This window comes from Chelon labrosus (genome assembly GCF_963514085.1).
Source record: "Chelon labrosus genome assembly, chromosome: 14".
Classification (NCBI taxonomy): Eukaryota; Metazoa; Chordata; class Actinopteri; order Mugiliformes; family Mugilidae; genus Chelon; species Chelon labrosus.
This window is the reverse complement of record NC_140347.1, coordinates 4,729,109-4,753,203: the sequence shown is the minus strand read 5'-3', so window position 1 is coordinate 4,753,203 and position 24,095 is coordinate 4,729,109. Positions and strand designations below refer to the sequence as shown.

Below are 24,095 nucleotides of genomic sequence, written 5' to 3'. Positions count from 1 at the left end.
GGGTAATAACCACGACTTTACCATAACTATCAGCACAAGTCACTGAAGTTAAAACATGTATACTGAAAAAACAAAACATCTTTACTAAAAATCTGAAATGTTTGAAATAGGTTTGTTATTCACTGATATCAAGTTCAAACATGTCATCATTATGTTTGAAAAACTTTTTTTTTTTGGAAAAGTCCTGTCATATTTTACTAGTTAACCAAAAGATTAATCGACTGCTCAACAAAATAGTCAATACTTTAATCTTTATTCACACAGTTGTCTGTGATGTTATTTTATGGCATAGAATTAATGGTATAAAATGTGTTAGAGAATTCATCCATTTGGTTATGAAATATATTTGAGATTGATGAACTGATTTAAACCCGTGTTCTTCCTACGTTAAAAGGAGGTGAGGAGATTTAAAAATATATGAATACCCTACATGAACCAATGCTGATAATAACTGAAATAAAAGAAGGTTTATCCACTTACTTTGTTTTAGATGTATTTTGTCCTGCAAAAGCAATTGGCTCAGTCATGGACCTGTCACTCTTTAAGGAGAAACAGCTGGGTGTAGCACAGTCTGGATTCTCCTTCTTCTCCGGCCTTCAACACAACACATACAGAACTTTGACTTTTAATAATACTGGAGTGATTTTAGTTTTGAACTCTGACATAAAGACCAGTCATGAACAGTTACAATCCCTTATCACACAGGGACGACTACTCCCAACAGTAGCTGAGTTGCTGAATATTTAGACCCTCACAGTGAATTTAGTCTGATGGTTGGTTGGTGACCAGAGGCTAAAAGTCGTTTTGTCATTTTCAGTTGTTTTAGAGAAAACAAAAGACTTGGGAGTAGATGCTAATGGCTATGCTAATATCTAGCACGACAGCACTGCATTCCAGTGAATATACAAGGTGTAATCAGATTGTTTCTGTACATATAGACTTATAAAGCTAAACCATGTAAATATCAATCAGCGTTACACCCTTAGTGAGTCGATCAACTAGCTGAGGTCTTTCTTTGTGGAGTTTCCACGTTCTCTCTGTGTCTGCTGTGTTTCCTCTCACATAGACATGACTGTTAGTTTAAAGTGATAAGGTGATAAGATAAGATAGGGTAATAACCATGACTTTACCATAACTATCAGCACAAGTCACTGAAGTTACAACATGTATGCTGAAAAACCACAACATCTTTACTAAAAATCTGAAATGTTTGAAATAGGTTTGTTATTCACTGATATCAAGTTCAAACATGTCATCATTATGTTTGAAAAACATTTTTTTGGAAAAATCCTGTCATATTTACTAGTTAACCAAAAGACTAACTGACTGCTTAAAAAAATACTCAATACTTTAATCGATTTTAAAAAATGGCTGTTTGTTGCCCCAATTCCAGTACCCATGAAGCTAAATTTTGCACAGAAACAGATAAAGCAGTAAGCCTTGAGATTTAGAGATGCTGATTTGTATTTCATCATATATGAACTGTAGGGGCCCCTGTTGTCCTGTTAATCTCTTGCCCTGTTCTGGAGTGTAAATTTAAGAGGTTGACCTGCTGAAGAACTCTTCTTCAGTGAATGCACACATGCAAAGTCTCTTTCCTGTCGGACTATTTTTACCGACGCACATTTTCCTAGTAGACTTTATTCTGAAATTTTATTCATTGTTTTATTCTGCACGAAGTAAGAAAGCCAACCTCAGTTGACACTTTTCATTAAATAACTTGGTCAGTGAAGTTAGTAGGGGACTTCTGAGAAACAACCCTCTCTCTTCCACGGACCAAGAACCAAGACCATCACCATAGCAACTATTAACATAGCAACACCATAGCTATTTCAGGTCTCATTATTTCACGGCAAAGCATTAATGGTATAAAATGTGTTAAAGAATCCATCTCTTTGGTTATGAAATATATTTAATTGAGACTGATAAATCGAGTGTTCTTCCTACGTTAAAAGGAGGTGGTGCCCTAATGACAGATTTAAAAGTATATGAATACCCTACATGAACCAATACTGATAATAACTGAAATAAAATAAGGTTTATCCACTTACTTTGTTTCAGATGTATTTTGTCCTGCAAAGGCAATTGGCTCAGTCATGGACTTGTCACTCTTCATGGACACACAGCTGGGTGTAGGACAGTCTGTCCTCTCCTGTGTCTCTGACCTTCAACACAACACATACAGATGTTTGACTTTTCCTGATGAGACTAGAGTGACTCTGAACTCTGACATGAAGAACAGTTGTGGATTAGGATCCAGATCTCACCTGTGAGCTTTGGTTTGGTCGTCATATTCCTCACATGGATCTGGTTTAGAGACAAAGAGTCCCTCCTCTCTGTCCTCACACTGATCCATAACAGAGCCGACACCTTAACACAAACACAACACATCATTCCATACTAATGGATGGATGCCAAACTCATCACCTGATTGTAGAGGATCTCAAGCCAAACATCAGTGAGGTTTGTTCCAATCAGACTAAGCAGCACATTGGACCTAATGAAGTTATTTCATGAGAATAAAATGAGGTCTTAGTGGTTTATGTTCAAGAAGAACTGAAGTCTGTCTCACATCATCAAACTAAACAAAGACACAGACAAAGAGACTTACTGCCTGGAAAGAAGACCTGAAAACTGAAATTTCAGAGGAACAGTGGGAAATCAATCAATGTACGTCTTAAATTGATACATTATAAATGGTTGATGAGGATGTATGTTACACCAGTGGAACTAAACCAAAAACATACCAGATATTTGCACAAAATGTATGGAAAGTAAAGGAACCCTATTTCATTGTTTACGGCAATGTAGAAAAATTAGAATGTTTTGGGAAGAGGTGAGGGCAATAATTGAAAAATGAATTTCAAAACAAATCACATTGAACCCTAAACTATTTTTGTTGGGTTTGTATCCAGAAAAACATAACTTTAACAAAAGTAAAAGAATACTCATAGATCTCAGTTTGCTCAATGCCAAAAAAATGCATTGCACTAGTATGGAAAAAGACTCATAGACCAGAAGTGACACACTGGTTCAGGCAAATGTTAAGAAACCTTCCCTTACCTTTAAAAAAAAACAAAAAAAACATATATACTGAAATCAAAAAAAGCATGTCTTTGAGAAGGTATGGCGACCTTTTATTGACTATGTTAAGAATTTAAACATGCCTGAAGGAGAATGTCAATGATCGGTGCGGACCATGCAGTTTCCAAGCTTGATTTCCTTTTTGTCAAGATCATTCTTTGTCTCAGAAATTTGATACTTTAATGCAAATAATGTGTTTCTTTTTAACAGATTACCCAGTCTAAACAGAGGAGCATTGTTAAAGGTTTTACTTTTTGCTTGTTGTGTTTGTAAAACTGAAAAACTTTCAATAAAAAATATTATGGGGAAAAAAAAAACTAAGACACAGACAGAAAAGTTATTCAGTTTGTAGTCAGAGGTATTATTAACCACATCGGTCTGTTTTGATTCAAATCATTTAAAAAAAAAAAAAAAAAAAAACTTTCTCTACTTTATAAATGCATGGTGTGGTGTTGTGCATTCAGTTGGTGCCTGTGTAAAAAACTCATCTTGAACCAGTCTGATAGAAGTGAATTCAACCCTAACATACAGTACATATTTGTTACGGTACAGTGTTTTCTTCCCTCCAGGTAATTACAGGTAACTGAGGGCGGAGATAAGCTCTTATTACAGACACACAGTTTCAATGGCATGAACTGGTAAACTGCGTCACTGCTCTGAAAATGAAACTAAACCTGTTTACCTGCCCAGAATACCACAAATTAAACAATAGCTCAAATGAAATGATTACAGATGAACAACTTTCAAAAACACATCCTTAAACCTTTACCAATTCATTTAGCTTCAGCAGCATCAGGTTTTATTTGAACTGGTTTTACCTTGTTTTGTCTGTGGCCTACAGACCTGGATACGCTCTGACAGCTTCATAAAACCCTTGACATACACTCTCACTCAGATGTGATAGAATCCAGCTTAGAATTATTGATAAAGACATAACTTTTATATATTTAACATTAAGTGAGAACAGAACTAAATGACAGACTCCAAATAAACCGTTTGGCGAAATATTTTAAACAACTTCACATCAGTGATGATGTTCTGAGTCCTAACAAGTGAAAGTTTAAATCTTACCTGCACTAGGAAGGTGGATGTAGAGTTTAGACCGAAGTCATTTCAGGTTTAATCCTGGGTTTGAGAGTCACGATGATTCTTTAGTTCTGAACAGTGTGTGCTGGAAACATCGTGAAAGTCTTTATCTGTCTGAAACAGGTAAAACCTGATAGGGAAGTAGAAGCACGCACCCAGACACAGATAAATGATGAGGCAGTGGCAAGCTTTCAGTTAATCCTTCTTTGAAACTAATGCTGTGTGACTAAGAAACAAAGGTTATTTTTTTTGCTGTAGGGAAATAACTCTACCTGCAAGTTTACTTTCAGCTTTTATGTCTCAGAATCATAAAGTATGAGTGTAGTGAGTATTGTCTAAAGTTCTCCAAAAAAAAACAATAAAACAACAACTTTAAACTGGAACACAGTCAAGAGGAGGACACTAAGTTCCACCTCCAGGTAGACATACAAACGCTGTTCAGACGTTGAAGAAGCGTAATCATTTCTGCTAAACCTTTAAACACTCTGCTCTATTTGTCTATTTGCTTTTAGTGGCTTTTAGGCTGGATCATACTGAACCTGAATACAGCAACACGTCCTGACTGGATCTGAAAAGCTGTGTTACTGTTAATTAGTCTGGCCCTCTGGCTATAGTGTCAAAATATTAGGAACACGTGTCAGTTCAATAGTTCTACAACCCACCTTTATTATTTAATTGAATTCTCCCAGTGTTATACAGTATATAGAACACACAATTAACATCAAAACGATATAAGTGCTAAATCAACAGGTACACAGTAAAAGCATTTAGAATAGAACAGTTTTTGACTTGTGCAAGTTAACCAAAGATCTAAAGACTGACCTGGACTTGGTCAGGAATATTCCCTTCACCTGAATGTAATTTCTAAATAAAAACACAGAAATATACATATCTATATCTAAGAGATAGAGCAAGAGATAGACAGTAAATACATGTACATATAGAACATGTTATTAAATAGACACATATTATAGAAACATATGAGATTAAATTATTGATGCACACTAATTCTAACTGACTAGATTACAAATCAAATGTTCAAAACTCATGCGCAAAACGTCAAGTTGGAATAATTTAGTTTTCAGAAACATTTCTCTTTTTAAACCTATTTATACAAATCACATTGTCACAATCATTTCATCAGAAGAGGTGAAAACTATTTGATTCCAACAGCATAAAACACATATCACATATCATAAATGTATTTGAGTGTTCCATATTCAATTTGTTTTTGTTTGTTTTTTTTTAGCTGCTGAGCAGGCCATACAAGCCAGCAGCATTTACTTCATAGTATTAGTATTAGTTCATTTAGACTGTAGGTTTAATCGTCCATTGACCGGGTGCTTCACATATCATAAATTTATTTGAGGTTTGAGAAATATTTAAATATTTCTTTGTTTTTTTTAGCCGCTGCTCCCTCTAGACACCTCTACGGAACAATGAACTGCCCTCCTGCAATTCTTCAGTACCAAAATCACCACCATTCAACAACAGCTGGCCTCATCATGCACCTCCCCTGCCCAACCTCTCTCACCAACTTCACCCTGGCATCACAACACACCATCTTTGACCTCATCCTTAAAGCAAAACCCACCGCCTGTTGACTCGTTCCTCTTCCCACCACCCTCATCAAAGCCTACCTGTCATCCATTTCTCCCACAATCACTGTCATAGTAAAGTCCTCCCTCTCCTCTGCAATTTTACCTCATCTCTCAAACTAGCTCCCATCACACCCATTCTTAAAAAAACTGGTTCTGACCCTGCTGACCTTAGTCATTACAGGCCCATCTCCAACCTTCCCTTTCGTCTCCAAGATTCTTGAAAAGGTGGCCGCCGCACAAGTACAGTACCATCTTGACACAAACAACCTCCATGAACCCTTCCAATGTGGTTTCAGGCCTCAACACAGCACCGAAACAGCCCTGGTCAAATGTCTGTGAAGGTTCTCAGTCATCCAGCCCAGGTCAAAATTATCAATGATCTCCTCTGTGCAGCTGACTCTGGACTCACCTTCCTCATCCTGATCGACCTCAGTGCAGCATTCGACACCATCTCTCACCCTCTACTCGTAGACCACCTGGCTGGCATTGGGATCACTGGTGTTGCACTTTCATGGTTTACATCCTACCTCACAGACAGACAACAGTTCATTCAACTTGATAACCACAAATCTGGGTGTTCATGTGTGTCACAGGGTGTCCCCCAAGGGTCTGTTTTGGGTCCTCTCCTTTTCACCATCTACTTCCTCCCTCTGGGCAAGATCCAGCATCACCATTGGATCCATTTCCACTTCTATGCCGATGACACACAGGTCTACATCTCCTCCAAACCCATCACCACCTGCCTGGACGACATCAGGAGCTGGATGAGCAGAAACTTTCTTAAGCTTAACGGCAGCAAACCAAGGCCCTCACCAAACCATACCTCACCTCAGGCCACCCATCATCATTGACAGATCCCCCCCCCTCATGGTAAATGGTAAATGGCCTTGCTTTTATATAGCACTTTTCTACCTATTGGTACTCCAAGCGGTTTACAGTCAGACGCATCTACGCATTCGCTCACACGAGCACACACTCTGCGAGCAACTGGGGATTCAGCGTCTTGCTCAAGGACACTTAAGCATGTGGCACATTCCAGGGATCGAACCGCTAACCCTCTGGTTCGTGGACAACCCACTCTACCTACTGAGGTACCACCACCGCACCAAATCGCCCACATCACTCCTGTTTTTTATTTTGCACCACTGGGTCCCTGTACAATACCACATCCAATACAACAACCTCCTCCTGACCAACAAAGCCCATCACAATCTGGCCACCGTTTAGACCGTTCCTCTGCTAGCGTTTCGGGATGTCTTTTGAGATGCATTGCAGTAGTACTTTAGTTGTATTTCAGGACTGACATATCACGGTAGTATGGGCTTCATCTTTAGTGAAGTATTTCCACACACTTTGATGAACCGCTGCTAGTTTGCTGCAACGACCCACTGGACTCCTCCCCTGTCTTCTAGGAGGCGTCCATGTTGTTACTGTCACGTGATCAGTGACTAGTTGACATGATGCTTCAAGCGTCATGGCACAGCAGTAAAGCCGTCTAGTCGGTACAACCCCTATTATAGACTGATATATTTATTATGATAAGCTGTCCTTCATAACCAGCTGGGAGCAGATTTACAACTATAAGGTCACTGTTTCAAATACACTCTGCGTCCATGGCTGAGATCCCTTGAGCAAAGCTCTTAAACACTCAGACTTCTCCCTCAACAGCTGTATTAATCAGCAGTGTGTTTCTTATTTGTCTGCAGCTCACAAAGAGACACAGAGGAGTCATGTCCATACCCAAAGCCAGGGTAGAGAGGTTCAGTGAATGTGGAGTGGAAGGTGTAGAGAGGAAAAAGATTGCCATGAGAGATTTTGTAGAAAGAGATAGTTCCAGCAGAGTAGTTCACATACACTGCTACTCTGTTAGATACAGAGGAAGAAGAGAATGGAAGCTCAAGTTCTGTTTTATTGTGCCAGACAGAGTAACCCTTGTTAGAGCACTGCAGACTCCAGGACCGACTGTTCCTCCCAAACCAACAGTCTTCATCATTTCTTCTGCCTCTGATTGTTTTATAAGTCACTGCTATCAGGACGTCTCCTTCCCACTCTACCTCCCAGTAACAGTGATCAGTAACTTCATCTGTACACAGAACCTGACAGACGTCAAATCTCTCTGGAGTAAGTTGATGCATCTTCCTCTCTCTTAGTAGCTTTGTGTTGCTGTCAGACAGCTGGAGGTACCTGTGTGCCGTGTCTGGGTCCAGTGTGAGTTTACAAGCATCTGATTGAGAAGACACATATATTTATTAATGGAACAGATCAGTGTTAGTGTCCTAGGTTTATTAAATGAAAACTGTGACTATGATTAATTTTGAATTATTCTTGTGAATCAAACAGACACTTACACTTTCTCAGACCAGGTTTCATTCTCTGCTCTCCACCACGGTCCATCCTAAAAAGAAGAAGCAGCCACACCGCAATGTTATCTTGTAAGGTTATATATACAGTTGAAACCAGATGTTTACATACACTGTGTTAAAAGACACAAACATTTTTTTTCTTCACTGTGTGAAGTTAAATCAGACTAAACCTCTCCTGTTTTAGGTCAGTTAGGATTACCAAAATTATTTCTATTTGCTATATGCCACAATAATGAGAGAGAGACTTTCTTAGAGAACTTTCTTCAAAGTCAAAAGTTTACATACATTTCCTTAGTATTTGGTAGCATTGCCTTTAAACTGTATGAATTGGGTCAAACGTTTTGGGTATCCTTCCACAAGCTTCTCGCAATAGTCTGCTGGAATTCTGGTCCATTCCTCCTGACAGAACTTGTGTAACTGAGTCAGGGTTGTAGGCCACATCGCTCGCACACGCCTTTTCAGATCTGCCCACAAATTTTCTATGGGATTGAGATCGGGGCTTTGTGATGGCCACTCCAAAACATTGGTTTTGTTGTCCTTAAGCCACTTTGTAACTACTTTGGCAGTATGCTTAGGGTCATTGTCCATTTGGAAGACCTATTAGATGTTGCTTCAATATTTCCACATAATGTTCTTTCCTCATGATGCCGTCTATTTTATGAAGTGCACCAGTTCCTCCTGTGGCAAAACATGATGCTACCACCCCCATACTTCACAGTTGGGATGGTGTTCTCAGGCTTACAAGCGTCCCCCTTTTCCCTCCAAATGTAACGATGGTCATTATGGCCAAACAGTTCCACTTTAATTTCATGAGACCACAGGACATGTCTCCAAAAATTAAGGTCTTTGTCCCTGTGTGTATTTGCAAACTGTAATCTGGCTTTTTTATATTACTTCTGGAGTAATGGCTTCTTCCTTGCTGAGTGACCTTTCAGTCCATGTCAGTATAGGACTCGTTTCACTGTGGAGAATGACACTCTAGCTTCAGTCACCATCTTGACAAGGTCTTTAGCTTTTGTTTTGGGGTTGATTCGCATGTTTCAGACCAAAACACGTTCATTTCTGGGACATAGAACCCGTCTCCTTCCTGATGGCTGGACATTCCCATGGTGTCTATATTACGTGTAATTGTTGGAACAGATGAACATGGCACCTTCAAGCATCTGAAATTTGTACCCAAGGATGAACCAGTCTTGTGGCGCTCCACAATTCTCTTCCTGATCTTTGCTGATTTCTTTTGATTTTCCCATGATGTCAAACAAGGAAGCAGTGTGTTTGAGGTGTAGCCTTACAATACATCCACAGGTGTGCCTCCAATTAACTCAAATGTTGTCTGTTAACCTATCAGAAGCTTCCAAAGCCATGACATCATCATCAGGGCTTACCTTCACTGTTTAAAGACACAGTAATCTTTGTGTATGTAAACTTCTGACTTTGAAGAAAGTAATAAAAAATTCTCTAACAAATTATCTCTCTCGTTATTGTGGCATTTAGCAAATAGAAATAATTTTGGTAATCCTAACTGACCTAAAACAGGAGAAGTTCAGTCTGATGTCTGGATTCTCTTTTATATCAGACAGCAGCTTCACTCCTGAGTCTCCTAGATGATTGTAGCTCAGGTCCAGTTCTCTCAGATGGGAGGGGTTAGAGGTCAGAGCCAAGACCAGAGAAGAACAGCCCTCCTCTGTGACCTGACAACCTGACAAACTATACAGACATTAACAGTAAGTCATAGCATATACATGTGAATAGCTTTAAACACTGAACAAAGCATGTTTAAATCAGCATTCAAACATCATAAACTACTGACTCCTGACCTGAGAGTTTCCAGTAGACAGTGTGGACTCTTCAGTCCATCAGAAAGAAGCTTCACTCCTGAATCCTTCAGGTCGTTACCACTCAGGTCCAACTCTCTCAGACAAGAGGACTGGGAGCTGAGAACTGAGGCCAGAGCTTCACAGCTTCTCTCTGACAGGTTACAATGACTCAACCTGAAAAGAAGTAAGTTAGAGAACATAGTGAGGTTGTCTGTCATTTCAAGCTACTAAAGCTATATTTTTAGTCATCTTCTGTCAGATTATGGGGATATTCTGTATACTCAAAAAAGGAATAAAATGCCCGCACTCTACTCAAAACTCCCATATATTTATTTGTATTGCAACGTTTCGATCCGGCTGGGTCTTCTTCAGGCAGAAGAGTTTTGAGTAGAGTGCGGGCATTTTATTCCTTTTTTGAGTTCTAGTTACATTTGCCCTGCACCTCACCGGTGGGGATGTGCACACTACTACAACTACTTGATGCGATATTCTGTATACTGACATTTTTTTTCCCCCTTGCTAACACACCTGCATTCAATCAGTCCAACTCAAACGTGATTTCTTGGACTGTCATCTCCATCATTCTCAACCGTACTTCATATTTGGCAAGTTAGCATGCTAGTGTTAGCATTTACTTTAAAGCATTGCTTCACCAAGCTGCAAGCTTTGCTATAGACTTTTAATTTCTTTTCTTTGAAATGTTTTTCTAAATAGTTACTGGCCAAGAGGATGACCTTGTATATGACAGAGAATGGATACATAAACACAGCTAGCCAGAAAGGTGGAATTCCAGGCTTCTCAGGATGCCTGGAACACACCAGAGTTCTCAGTCAGATGATCCGTGAAGCTAAAGCCAGCAAAGGCAACCTGACTGTTGTCTGGCTGGATTTGGCCAATGCCTACGGATCAATCCCTCACGCCCTCATCCATGTGGCATTAGACCATTATCACATCCCTCAGCACATCAAGGGAATGATCACCAGCTACTTTGGCGGAATCCAGCTACGATTCAAGACAGCCCATTCTGCAACACAGTGGCAAAGCCTGGAAAAAGGAATCGTAACTGGCTGCACAATCTCCCCCATCCTCTTTGTCATGAACCTCATGTCATGAACCTCTTAGTAACAGTTGCAGAAAAGTAAGCCCGAGGCCCAAAAATGGAGTCAGGCATCCGGCAACCCCCAATAAGAGGTTACATGGACGACCTTACTGTGACGACCACAGCCCACGTGGAGGCGAGGTGGGTGTTAACTGTTCTGGACCACATGGCAATGTGGGCCTTAATGAAGTTCAAGCCAAAAAAATCCAGGAGTATGGTGATCAGCAACGGGAAGGTGACTAACAGGTTCAAGCTGCATGTGCAAGAAGAAGTGATTCCATTGATACAGGAGAATCCAATCAAGTGCCTCGGAAAGTGGTTTGATGAATCACTGACAGAAACAACATCGCCAGTATGGAAAAGCAGATGGAGGAATGGCTGAGGAGGATCGAAAAATCAGGGATCCTGGGAAAGTTTAAAGCATGGCTTTATCAACATGGACTGTTGCCAAGACTCATGTGGCTGCTGACTGTGTATGAACTCCCAATGACATGCGTTGAAGGAGTGGAGAGGAAGATCAATAAGTACCTCCGGAAGTGGTTGGGAATCCCTCCAAGCTTCACTTCAGTAGGCCTCTACATAAGAACAGGGCAGCTCCAACTTCCTCTGTCATCCGTGGTTGAGGAATACAAAGTGGCAAAGTGCAGAGTTGTAATGACATACAGAGACTCCCGGGATGAACAAGTCAGACATGCAGGCGTCACTACAAGATCAGGACGCAAGTGGGCAGCTGACTCATCCGTTGCATGAGGGTTGTAAAACAGCACTCACCCAAGGAAGGTACAGGTGGCGCCACGACAAGGTGCTCATGACACTGGCTAACACCTTAGAGCAGGAGAGAAAAAAGAAACGCCTACCATTCTGGAAAACAATATCAATCCAGTTTGTAAGGGAGGGGGAGAAGCCACCAACCACAGCAACAACAAGAACCAGTCTGCTACAAAAGGCCCAATCATGGGAAAAGAAGGTCGACCTGGGAGGAAGGCTGAAGTTTCCCCAGATTGTTCAGACAACCCTGAGGCCGGATGTGGTACTGTGGTCGGAAAACGCGAAGAAGATCATCCTCATCGAACTTACAGTCCCATGGGAAGAGGGGTGTGATCAGGCCTTTGAAAGAAAGAGCGCCAAATACCAAGGCCTTCTGCATGACTGCAGGGGGAAAGGATGGCAGGCATGGCTGTTCCCAGTCGAGGTTGGCTGTAGAGGATTCCCTGCCCAGTCAGTGTGGAGAATGCTCACAGCCATTGGAATGACAGGGAAGGAGAGGAAGACAGCAGCTCGCAGGATGGGGGAGGCAGCAGAAAGGGCCTCTTGCTGGTTATGGAACAGGAGTTAAGCTGGAAGCCAGGAGGAGGAGATGGGCAGTGACTTGGCCACCACTGCCGGCCCACCATCGAGAGGGTGTTGTGGATAAGGGTCGAAACACCCAATGAACTATGGGTACCACCTGACGACATCAAATCCTCCTGGCCAAGGCTACATTCACTCAAGGTGGATGAAGGCGAAGCATCATAGGATGTATTTGTAATCTGACATTGGAAAATACAATCAAATGTAGACAGGAAATGTCACTTTCACTACCATGAATAGATCATTTGTTTTGACATCATATTTGGTGATTTTTATATCGGCATCTCCAGAAAACCAAACAAACATAAAACTAAAATAATAATTATCTAGAAGAGCTTCATTGCAAATCATGAGCATAAAATGTGTACAGATGAGACATACACTGCCTAGCTGAAAAAAAGTCGCCACCAAAATAAAAGGTCACTCACTCTAATGTTTCGTTGGACCTCCTTTAGGTTTGATTACAGCACACTTTCTCTGTGGCATTGTTTCGATAAGCTTCTTCAATGTCACCAGATTTATTTTCATCCAGTGTTGCATTCATTTTCCACCAGGATCTTGTATTGATGATGGGAGAGTCTGACCACTGCACAAAGCCTTCTCCAGCACATCCCAAAGATTCTCAATGGGGTTAAGGTCTGGACTCTGTGGTGGCCAATCCATGTGTGAAAATGATGTCTCATGCTCCCTGAACCACTCTTTCACAATCTGAGCCCCATGAATCCTGGCATCGTCATCTTGGAATGTGCCCGTGAACACCAGGGAAGAAAAAAATCCATTGACGGAATAACCAGGTCATTCAGTATATTCAGGTAGTCAGCTGACCTCATTCTTTGGACACATAATGACCCCAGATCATAGCACTGCCCCCACAGGCTTGTACAGTAGACACTAGGCATGATGGGTGCATCACTTCATCTGCCTCTCTTCTTACCCTGATAGCCCCATCACTCTGGAACAGGGTAAATCTGGACTCATCAGACCACATGACCTTCTTCCATTGCTCCAGAGTCCAATCTTTATGCTCCCTAGCAAATTGAAGCCTTTTTTTCCAGTTAGCCTCACTGATTAGTGGTTTTCTTAAGACTACACAGCTGTTTAGTCCCAATCCCTTGAGTTCCCTTCACATTGTACGTGTGGAAATTACACATAGCCCTGAGTTCTACTGTTGATTTTCTTCTATTGGATTTCACCAAACATTTAAGTGATTGCCGATCATGATCAATCAGGATTTTTTCACATTTTTTCCTCAAATATGATGGTTGTCCACTATCCTTCCAGTTTTTAATAATAGGTTGGACAGTTCTTAGCCCAATTTTAGTAGTTTCTACAATCTCCTTAGATGTTTTCTCTTCTTGATGCATGCCAGTGATTTGACCCTTTTCAAACAGTCTAGCATCTTTTCCACGACCACAGGATGTGTCTTTAGACATGGTTGTTTAAGAAATGAGAAGCTACTCATTGCATCAGTTGGGGTTAAATAACTTGCTGTCAGGTGAAAGATACAGTAGATGCAGTAATTATGCTAAGCCTGCAGTGAAAACTGTGAAGAGATGGACCGACGAGTCAAAGATGCAGTTACAGGCCTGCTTTGACTGCACTGATTGGAACGTCTTTGAAGCAGCAGCCTCAGACCTGGATGAACTGACTGACACTGTGACATCTTACATCAGCTTTTGTGAGGACATGTGCGTGCAGACCAAAACCTTCTGCACGTTCAACAACAACAAACCATGGTTCACTGCAGAACTGAGACGACTACGCCAGGACAAGGAGGAGGCCTACAGGAGTGGGGATCAGGACCTGTACAAGCAGGCCAGGAACAAGCTGACAAAGGAGATCAAGGCAGCAAAGAGGAACTACACTGAAAAGCTGAAGGACCGTTTTTCTGCCAACGACACCTCTACAGTTTGGAAAGGCCTGCAGACCATTACCAACCACAGGAGACTATCCCCCCACCCTGTGGGGAGCCCCCGCCTGGCTGAGGACCTCAGTGACTTTTACTCCAGGTTTGAAAGGACTTTCACACCTTTCACTTCCCCCACCATCTCCATCACAAAAGGCCTAGCAGCACCCCAAACCACCCCCGTACCCGACCCCCTGCCTGCGCTGAGGATCTGCGAACAGGATGTGCGTCAACTCTTTCAGAGACAGAGGATTAGGAAGGCCCCGGGACCCGATGGAGTGTCTCCGTCGTGCCTGAAAGTCTGTGCTGACCAGCTGGCTCCCATCTTCACCCAGATCTTCAACAACTCCCTGGAGCTGTGCGAGGTTCCCTCCTGCCTCAAACGCTCCACCATCATCCCGGTTCCCAAGAAGTCCCCTGTCACAGGATTAAACGACTACAGACCAGTCGCCCTGACATCTGTGGTCATGAAATCCTTCGAACGACTGGTGCTGGCCCATCTGAAGCACATCACGGATCCCCTACTAGACCCCCTGCAGTTTGCCTATAGAGCAAACAGGTCAGTGGACGATGCAGTCAACATGGCTCTCCACTACATCCTGGACCACCTAGACTCTGCGGGGACCTACGCACGGGTCCTATTTGTGGACTTCAGCTCTGCGTTCAACACCATCGTCCCGGAGCTCCTCCACCAAAAACTGTCCCAGCTCACCGTGCCCCTCTCCACCTGTCAGTGGATTACCAGTTTCCTGACTGACAGGAGGCAGCAGGTGAAACTGGGTAACTTCACATCCAGCACCCGGTCCCTCAGCACTGGCGCCCCCCAGGGATGTGTTCTCTCCCCACTGCTCTTCTCCCTTTACACCACTGACTGCACCTCAAGGGACCCTTCTGTGAAACTCCTGAAGTTTGCAGACGACACCACCGTCATTGGACTCATCCGGGACGGCGACGAGTCTGTATACAGGAAGGAAGTGGAACAGCTGGTCCTCTGGTGCAGTCAGAACCACCTGGAGCTAAACCCGCTCAAAACTGTGGCGATGACAGTGGACTTCAGGAAGAGACCCCTATCAACATCTCCTCTCACCATACTCAACAGGACAGTCCCAACAGTAGACTCATTCAGGTTCCTCGGGTCCACAATTTCACGGGACCTGAAGTGGACCTCCCACATAGACTCCATAAGGAAGAAGGCCCAGCAGAGGCTGTACTTTCTGCGTCAGCTCAGGAAGTTCAACCTGCCTCAGGAGCTGCTGATCATCTTCTACACAGCAATAGTCCAGTCTGTCCTGACCACGTCCATCACTGTCTGGTTTAGATCCGCCACCAGGCATGACAAGGTCAGACTGCAGAGAACAGTCAGGTCTGCAGAGAGGATCATTGGTACCGATCTTCCCTCCATCCAGGACCTGTACCGGTCCCGGGTCCGGAAGCGGGCCAGAAAAATCACCACAGACCCCTCACACCCTGGTCACAACCTGTTTAGACTCCTCCCCTCAGGCCAGCGTTACAGAGCGCTGTACGCCAAAACCAGCCGTCACAAGGACAGTTTCTTCCCCCGGGCTGTCGCTCTGTTGAACTCTGAGCAGTCACAGAGTGTCAGACCATACACATGAACATTAAACAATAACTCTGCTCTGTTGTATATACTCACTGTACAATAATCCTGGTTTGGTGTATATATTATCCTATATTTTATGTGTACAGATTCAGATTTATTTGTATTTTTATCTTATTCTATTTAATTTAATTTAATTTAATTTAATTTCACTTATTTAAGCTGCTTCTGTACTAGAGAGAAAAGTTGCCGGAGTCAAATTCCTTGTATGTGTACATACTTGGCCATTAAAGCTGGTTCTGATTCTGATTCTGATTATCCAATAGGAGGTTCGTACCTGTTTGCTTAGTTAAATCCAGGTGGCGACTTTTTTTTTGGCCAGGTTGTGTATAATCACAGACATTTACCAGCATTCAAACATCATAAACTACTGACTCCTGACCTGAGAGTTTCCAGTAGACAGTGTGGACTCTTCAGTCCATCAGAAAGAAGCTTCACTCCTGAATCCTTCAGGTCGTTACCACTCAGGTCCAACTCTCTCAGACAAGAGGACTGGGAGCTGAGAACTGAGGCCAGAGCTTCACAGCTTCTCTCTGACAGTTACAATCACTCAACCTGAAAAGAAGGAAGTAAGAGGACATAATGAGATTGTCTGTCAGTAGCTGATCCATGTTTATCACACTCAGTTCACTTCATCACTGATGACATTTTTTTACACATTGCTCCACAGAAAAGGAACCAGAAAAATACTTAGTTTCTGATACAACTTCCACACTACCTTCAATGTCTTGTCTTATGTTAATACTGTAACTACAATGCATGATGCATAATTACTTAAAAAATTATTTTTTACCACTCGATAGATATCTTGTTAAACCACAATTTTGTTGGTAATGAGTTTAAAGATAAGCATTAATATACACCAGTTAGGCACAACATGAAAACCACTGACAGGAGAAGGAAATAACATTGACCATTCATTCATTCATTTTTTGTAACCGCTTCTCCACGAGGCTGGAGCCTCTCCCAGATGTCACTGGGTGAGGGGCGGGTACACCTTGGACAGGTCGCCAGAAGAACCACCAATTAACCTAACAAGCATGTCTCGGAGGAAGCCAGAGTACTCGGAGAGAACCCATGCAACAGAACATGCAAACTCCAAACAGAAAGGCCCCAGTCGGCCAATGGATTTGAACCCAGAGCTATCAGTGGTAACCACCACACCAAGGTGCCGCCACTAACATTGATCATCTTGAGACAATTCAATGTTCTGGTGGGAAACATTTGGACCTGGCATTCATTGGTGTGGTGACATGTAGCACCCACCTAGACCAGACCAGACACCCCCATCCCATAGCAATGACACTCCTTGATGGCAGCAGCCATCCCCAGCAGGATGCAGCCTGACACAGACACACACACAAAAACACTTTAGGAACAACTAAAAAAAAACATGAAGAACAGCACAAGGTGTTGACCTGGCCTCTAAATTCACTAGATCCCAAACTGATCAAGTATCTGTGGGATGATCCACAGAGGCCCCTCCCCTCAAAGGCCCCCCCACTAACAACATCCTGTTGCCAGACACCACAGGACACCTTCAGAAGGCCCATGTCCATTCTCTGATGAGTCACAACTGTTTTGGAGGTACAAGGTAGACCTACACAATATTAGGAAGGTGGTCATGATGTTATGTCTGATCGGTGTATGTACAGGTCCACAGGTACATCTCCAGTTCTCTCAGATGATGTTACACTAACAAAAGCCATGTCATTATTTTCTGGACTTTTTCAAGCCATTTAAAGACACAGTCATCTGAGTATGATGATTTTACCCTTAGTGTATGTATATTAACCTTGGCAATAGCACTTTTAGGTAATTTGCACTTTTTCAGTTTAATGTCTGTAAAATACCTTTACGGTAGATTCCATAATATCTCTTGGAAGTGTCTGAGTACTATTATCTGATGTACTGTACCTGATTAATGTAATGATTCTAATTGAGTGTTGTCTGTTTGGTAGTTTGACCATTCATTGGAAGTTGACCCTCTGACTATGAATGTTTTTATTGTGAATAAATATGTTCCTCAAACACATTTTAATGTTTTGGATTCCCAGGCCTATACATGATAATCTTTATCTCTTCATAACTTGTAGTCCTCCAGAAAGGTTGTAATTTTAAGGTACTTTGTAGTCTTGTGATTCAAAGTGCTGTCTGTATAAAAGTAAACATCATGTATGGTACTAATATACCGTATGTTGCAGACTTTTTCACTTACAGAGCTCTTCTGGAGGCTTTGATGACTGGCAGCATCCTGAGCAGAGCATCTTCTGAAGCAGAAAATTTCTTCAGGTCAAACACATCCAGATCTTCTTCTGATGACAGTAACGTAAAGACCAGAGCTGACCATTGAGCAGGAGAGAGATTCTTTTCTGAGAGTCTTCCTGAACTCAGGTACTGTTGGATCTCCTCTGTCAGAGAATGATCCTTCAGTTCATTCAGACAGTGGAACAGATTAAGGCTTCTCTCTGGAGGAAGATCCTCATTGATCTTCTTCTTGATGTACTTCACTGTTTTTCTGTTGGTCTTTTGTCTGTTTCCTCTCTCTTTCACCAGGCCGTGTAAAAGACTGGTTTGAAGTGAAAGACCCAGGAGGAAGCGCAGGAACAGATCCAGGTGTCCATTTGGACTCTGTAAGGTCTTGACCACAGCACACTGGTGGAGATGATCTAGGTCAGATTTGTCTTCAAATACTCTGCCTCGCAGAGAGGATTTTTGTAATTTTCCCATCAGATTGACACCATGATTAATGAATGTCAAATGAACATAGAGAGCAGCCAGAAACTCCTGAACACTCAGATGGACGAAGCAGAACACCTTGTCCTGGAACAGTCCTCTCTCCTCTTTAAAGATCTGTGTGAACACTCCTGAGTACACTGAGGCTGCTCTGATATTGATGCCACACTCTGTCAGGTCTGATTCATAGAAGATCAGGTTTCCTTTCAGCAGTTGATCAAAAGCCAGTTTTCCCAGAGACTCAATCATCTTCCTGCTCTCTGGACTCCAGAGTGGATCTGTCTCAGCTCCTCCATCATACTTGACCTTCTTCACTTTGGTCTGAACCACCAGGAAGTGGATGTACATCTCAGTCAGGGTCTTGGGCAGCTCTCCTCTCTCTCTGGTTTCCAACACATCCTCCAGAACTGTAGCAGTGATCCAGCAGAAGACTGGGATGTGACACATGATGTGGAGGCTTCGTGATGTCTTGATGTGGGAGATGATCCTGCTGGCCTGCTCCTCATCTCTGAACCTCTTCCTGAAGTACTCCTCCTTCTGGGGGTCAGTGAACCCTCTGACCTCTGTCAGCATGTCAACACACTCAGAAGGGATCTGATTGGCTGCTGCAGGTCATGTGGTTATCCAGAGGCGAGCAGAGGGAAGCAGTTTCCCCCTGATGAGGTTTGTCAGCAGCACATCCACTGAGGTGGACTCTGTAACATCAGTCAGGATCTCAGTGTTGTGGAAGTCCAGAGGAAGTCGACACTCATCCAGACCGTCAAAGATGAACACAACCTGGAACTCTTCAAAGCTGCAGATTTCTGCTTCTTTGGTTTCAGTGAAGAAGTGATGAACAAGTTCCACCAAGCTGAACTTTCTCTCTTTCACCACATTCAACTCTCTGAAAGTGAATGGAAATATGAAGAGGATGTCCTGGTTGGCTTTGTCTTCAGCCCAGTCCAGAGTGAACTTCTGTGTTAAGACTGTTTTCCCAATGCCAGCCACTCCCTTTGTCATCACTGTTCTGATTGGTTCATCTCTGTGAGTTGATGGTTTAAAGATGTTTCCATATTTGATTCTATTGTCCAGTTCATCTATCTTTCTAGAAGCTGCTTCAATCTGTCTGACCTCATGTTCATCATTGACCTCTGCTGACTCTCCTTCTGTGATAAGTAGCTCTGTGTAGATCTGATTCAGAAAGCATGCATTTGCTGCTTTAGCAGTCCCCTCAAACACACATTGGAACTTCTTCTCTAGTTTTGATTTAAGTTTATGTTGGCACAGTCCAGAAGACATTCCTGAAGGAATAAATGACATCTGATGCATGTGAGAACAGAATATTTTCAGAAGAGTACAATGAAAATACAAAAGTTGTCTAAAGTCTCTTACTACTCAGCAGACAGTCAGCCAGATCCACTTGCTTTATTTTCCTCATGTAGTGCAGGGTGATGTTCAGAAAAGCCTCTCTTATGATGCTCTTCTCCTCTTTCGCTTCACTATCCACCTCCTCATCCTTCCACAGGCTCTTTAAGGTTTCTTGGTCTAGACTCAGAAGATGCTGGAATTTCTTCAACTCATCAGTCACAAAACTGACAATGTTCTCTTTAAGACCCTGCAACAAGATGTAAACATAATTTTCTGTGTTGTGAGGGAAATTCTTGATTGTCCTTTATTATTTTAATATTATATATGAAACCTAACATATTTGGATGCAACATTAGATTGTATGTAGGGTGGAAGCTTGTGGTATGGTCAGAAGCTCCGCCTTATGATACTCATGTGGTTGCAAGGTATGAATGGATATGTTGTTGTATGCTCAACTCAGACTTCTAATGAAGCCAAGAGAGCCATATCACGTACACAAAGCAGAGATGGTTCTCACGCCAGGCACTCTCCTTACCCTGGCTGCGCCTTGAGATCCTGTCCATGAATAACATAAACAAGATCAGGGCCAAGGGGTAGTCTTGTTGGAATCCAGTGACCACCAGAAACATGCCTGACTTAGTGCCAAGGATACTGACACAGCTCTCACTATGGTTTCATAAGGACCAGGTGGCTTCTCTTCAGAGTCATTACAAAAGAGTTTTTTGTGACACAAACAATGCAGGCCATATAGTACAGAGGCAAAGGACTAAGGACAAAAAAAAGCTGCAACCGTGATCAAGGTCTGCACTGCCACATCAGCAAAGCCACGGAGAAAAAGAGGTAACATCTCCTTCAGGAAGCGGCCCGTACAAGGTTAGAGGACGTCTGCATCAGCAGGATGGTGGGACAATGTGGGAGAACGTGGTGCAATGTAAGATCACCTGGCCAGACTTTGAGAGGTCTGACTTCTAGCATATCAGATTCCTGGCCCAGGCAGTTTATAACACCTTGCCAAGCCATTTTAACCTCTACCCATGGGGCAAGGCTGAGTCACCTTCCTGTCTCTAGTATGGCTCAAGGCAGTTGTGGAAGCCGTCAATAAAGCCATCAGATGCAGCATATTCCACCCTGGGAAGAATTCCATCCTTTTCCACAGAGCTGGTGAGAATCCCCCACAATGACAGACAAGATCGTGCCTGCATTCTACAGCCCCGGACTGGCAGCTGAGAGTGGATCTTTGCAAACAGCTTTGGTTCACCAGAGCACATCACCCGCGTCTCAATCTGTCCTGGCATTGTCACTCATTCAGACTCCACCAAACATGTGATCATGTGGGAACTCATGGTGCCTTGGGAAAACAATATGGAAGAGGCCTATGGGAGTCAGGAGTCACCAAATACCAGGAACCTGTGGAAGATTGCAGAAGCTGAGGCTGGCATCACCATTAAGGTGGGCTGCCGAGGCTTCTTGTGTTGCTCTCTAGAAGGCTCCAACGAAGTTGGGAGTGACCGGTGTAGCTTGAAGTCAAACAAGCTACGAGTGAACCTTGTGAAACATACTCAGGAGATCCCCATCAGGACGGACTCAAGATTTTTGACTTATGCCATTGGCAAAGTGTGTAAGAATCCGCACAGGCTAAGAATCCATCAAGCCCGAATGAAATGTATGGACAAGGAGACATGCACAGTGGTCAAGTGAGATGCAGGAGGAGCACAGCCAGGACTCACACCATAAGGCCCAGCCCCTTTAAGCACCTGATCCTGCCTCGCAGAGAGGATTTTTGTGATTTTCCCAGCAAATTGACACCAGAATAAATGAATGTCAAATGAACATCAAGAGCAGCCAGAAACTCCTGATCCATCATACTTGACCTGGGACCACGCGGAAGTGGATGTACATCTCAGTCAGGGTCATGGGCAGCTGCCCCTTGTTCTGGTTCTCAACACATTCTTGTGAAACAAGGACCACACAACCAGGATTCACATCATAAGGCCCAGCTTCTTCAAGCACCTGTAGCTCTGGATCCAGGCAGACACAATCAACTGTGAATTAAATTTTTTTTTTTATTCTTTTAAACCATTGTTGGAATTAAAGTGTGTCGAACCGTATGTATGTTCTTATACTAATAGTAGCTATAACTATTGAAATTGTTATCTTAGAAACCATAACTTTTCCTTTATTAGTAAAATATCTCCTATAAGGACGAACCTTATGTTATTAATTTACTGATGCTTGTAAGTTATTTTGATTTTGTGATTCAGATACATCATCTTGTAATGTTGAAATGTTGAATGTTGCTACATAGGCAAAAACACTGCTAACGAACCATGGCGGATGATGGAATTAAAAACTTAGTTGGATGACTGGAGACTGAATGGCAAGGAGAGGGAACAGAAACACCTTTCTTCAGAAAAACCTTCTCTGAACAGAGGAGGTGGACTGAGATTTAATCTGCCATCTATTTACAATACAGTTTTAACTTCTGTCCACAAAAAGTTTCAACCTCATTCACACCTTGACACTGGAGCCTCTGATGGACTAGGGTCGTTAACTTCCCACCAGTCCCGTAGAATTGAAAAAGCTACTTGGATGAGTGGTGAAACGTCTTCTCAAAAAACAACTCTAGTCCAGTTGTCTTTTTTTGAACTTTTTTTTTTGGATGTACCATGACCTTGATGACTGAGAACCTTCACAGATATACGTCTAGCACAAGCAATATGTGTTGCTCCATAAAACAAGGAGGCCAGGTAAATATTAAGTTTGTGGCTTTTATTTTTAAGCAGCTGGGTTTGTTAACAGTAAATACACACCATAAATATAGAGTCCAGGTCTGTTTGTTGCTCCTGGGTAGTCTGGACTCTGGTCTGATCCTCTGCACTCTCCTGAACTCTGGAGACAATTAGGTTAATATAATTTCATAGTGGCACAACAAATAAGCTGATTTAAAACAACACAATATGAATCACCAAGATGTGATATTTTTTCTCTTGAATATCGGACAAAAAGACACCTTCTCTACAGTATTGTTTGGTCGTCAGACACAAGCATTGACACTGCTTCATTTGTTCTCCCTTTCATCAAATGTTTAGAGCAAACACCTTGCATATCTGCCATTCCAGATGCTGTGTATTGCTCATGTTCTGTGTATCTACCAGCACTGCGAGCCTCTTTTCTTGTTTTGGAAAGTCCCATTCTTGTACTTGTAAATATCTTGTTGGCTGGCTTATCAGGGCAACAATACAACACATACAGGGCTTTGACATTTAATGATGATACTGGAGTGATTTCAATTCTGACCTCTGATAAAAAATAATAATAATAATAATAATAATAATAAAAAACAGTCATTTGACCACCAAGTTCTGATTACTTAATCCTTACTTAACTTGTTGACCACCAAACTGGGATCAGTTCATCCTTGAGTTCGAGTGTACATTTGTACCAAACTGAAAATATTCCACTGAGTTATTGTGTTCCCATAATTATTGTACTGAAATGTTTCATTACATTTTACTGGCCATGCATGACAATTAACCTGGAAACCAAATGTGACTGGGCAAATTTTCATTCATCTCAGTTCAATTGAATCTCATCCATAACAATCCAAATAGAGGCATTACATAAACCAGAGCCTGATTTCCTGAGAGCGTTTCATACATTCTATGTTTTTATACATTAATATACTATACATGTTATACTGGTATTTGAATACACGCTGATTTGTGTTTTTTCTGTCACTGTACTGATGCTACTTCATGCTGAATGTCCCTGTCTGAACCAATGCTGATAATAAAAACATGGTATGACATACATAAACTGTCATGTCCTTAAATGTAATTATGTTGACTTACTTAGTGTCAGAAGAATATCGTCCTTTAAAATTAATAGGGTCAGACATGGACCTGCCACTTTTCATGGACACACCACTGGGTGGAGGAGGTTCTGTCCTCTCATGCGTCTCTGGTCTTCAACACAACACACACAGAGCTTTGACTGTTAATGATGAAACTGGATTTTGATTTAGATTTGTATTCATTTTTATTTAGAACAATGAACAGTTACAGCCCCTTCTAGTCACTTCACCCTTT

At 42.3% G+C, this 24,095-nt stretch overlaps 2 protein-coding genes and 1 pseudogene across 3 annotated transcripts in view; all 3 read right to left on the bottom strand.

The window, feature by feature from the left end:
* Nucleotides 1–2,434, bottom strand: part of LOC311499394 (protein NLRC3-like) — a gene marked incomplete at its 3' end in the record, with an annotated part of 29,311 nt that extends 26,877 nt beyond the window's left edge. The window contains exons 1-2 of the mRNA XM_084560345.1: nt 2,268–2,434; nt 2,052–2,165 (exon numbers count right to left, since the gene is read on the bottom strand). Coding sequence (XP_084416471.1) covers nt 2,052–2,165; nt 2,268–2,356 — 203 coding nt within the window. The 5' untranslated portion in view covers nt 2,357–2,434. The remainder of the gene's footprint in view (nt 1–2,051; nt 2,166–2,267) is intronic.
* Nucleotides 1–4,345, bottom strand: part of LOC311499817 (NLR family CARD domain-containing protein 3-like) — a 47,702-nt gene extending 43,357 nt beyond the window's left edge. Inside the window, exon 1 of the mRNA XM_084560947.1 lies at nt 4,156–4,345. The gene's annotated coding sequence lies outside the window, so the exon portion shown is untranslated. The remainder of the gene's footprint in view (nt 1–4,155) is intronic.
* A 3,099-nt stretch (nt 4,346–7,444) lies between these two features.
* LOC311499393 (protein NLRC3-like) lies at nt 7,445–23,764 on the bottom strand (annotated as a pseudogene). Its single transcript has 8 exons — nt 23,760–23,764; nt 22,818–22,896; nt 20,032–20,254; nt 18,143–19,940; nt 9,952–10,125; nt 9,662–9,841; nt 8,120–8,166; nt 7,445–7,995 (listed from the first exon to the last, which is right to left on the bottom strand). The product of its transcript is annotated as a protein NLRC3-like (transcript).
* Between the last annotated feature and the right edge of the window lie 331 nt (nt 23,765–24,095).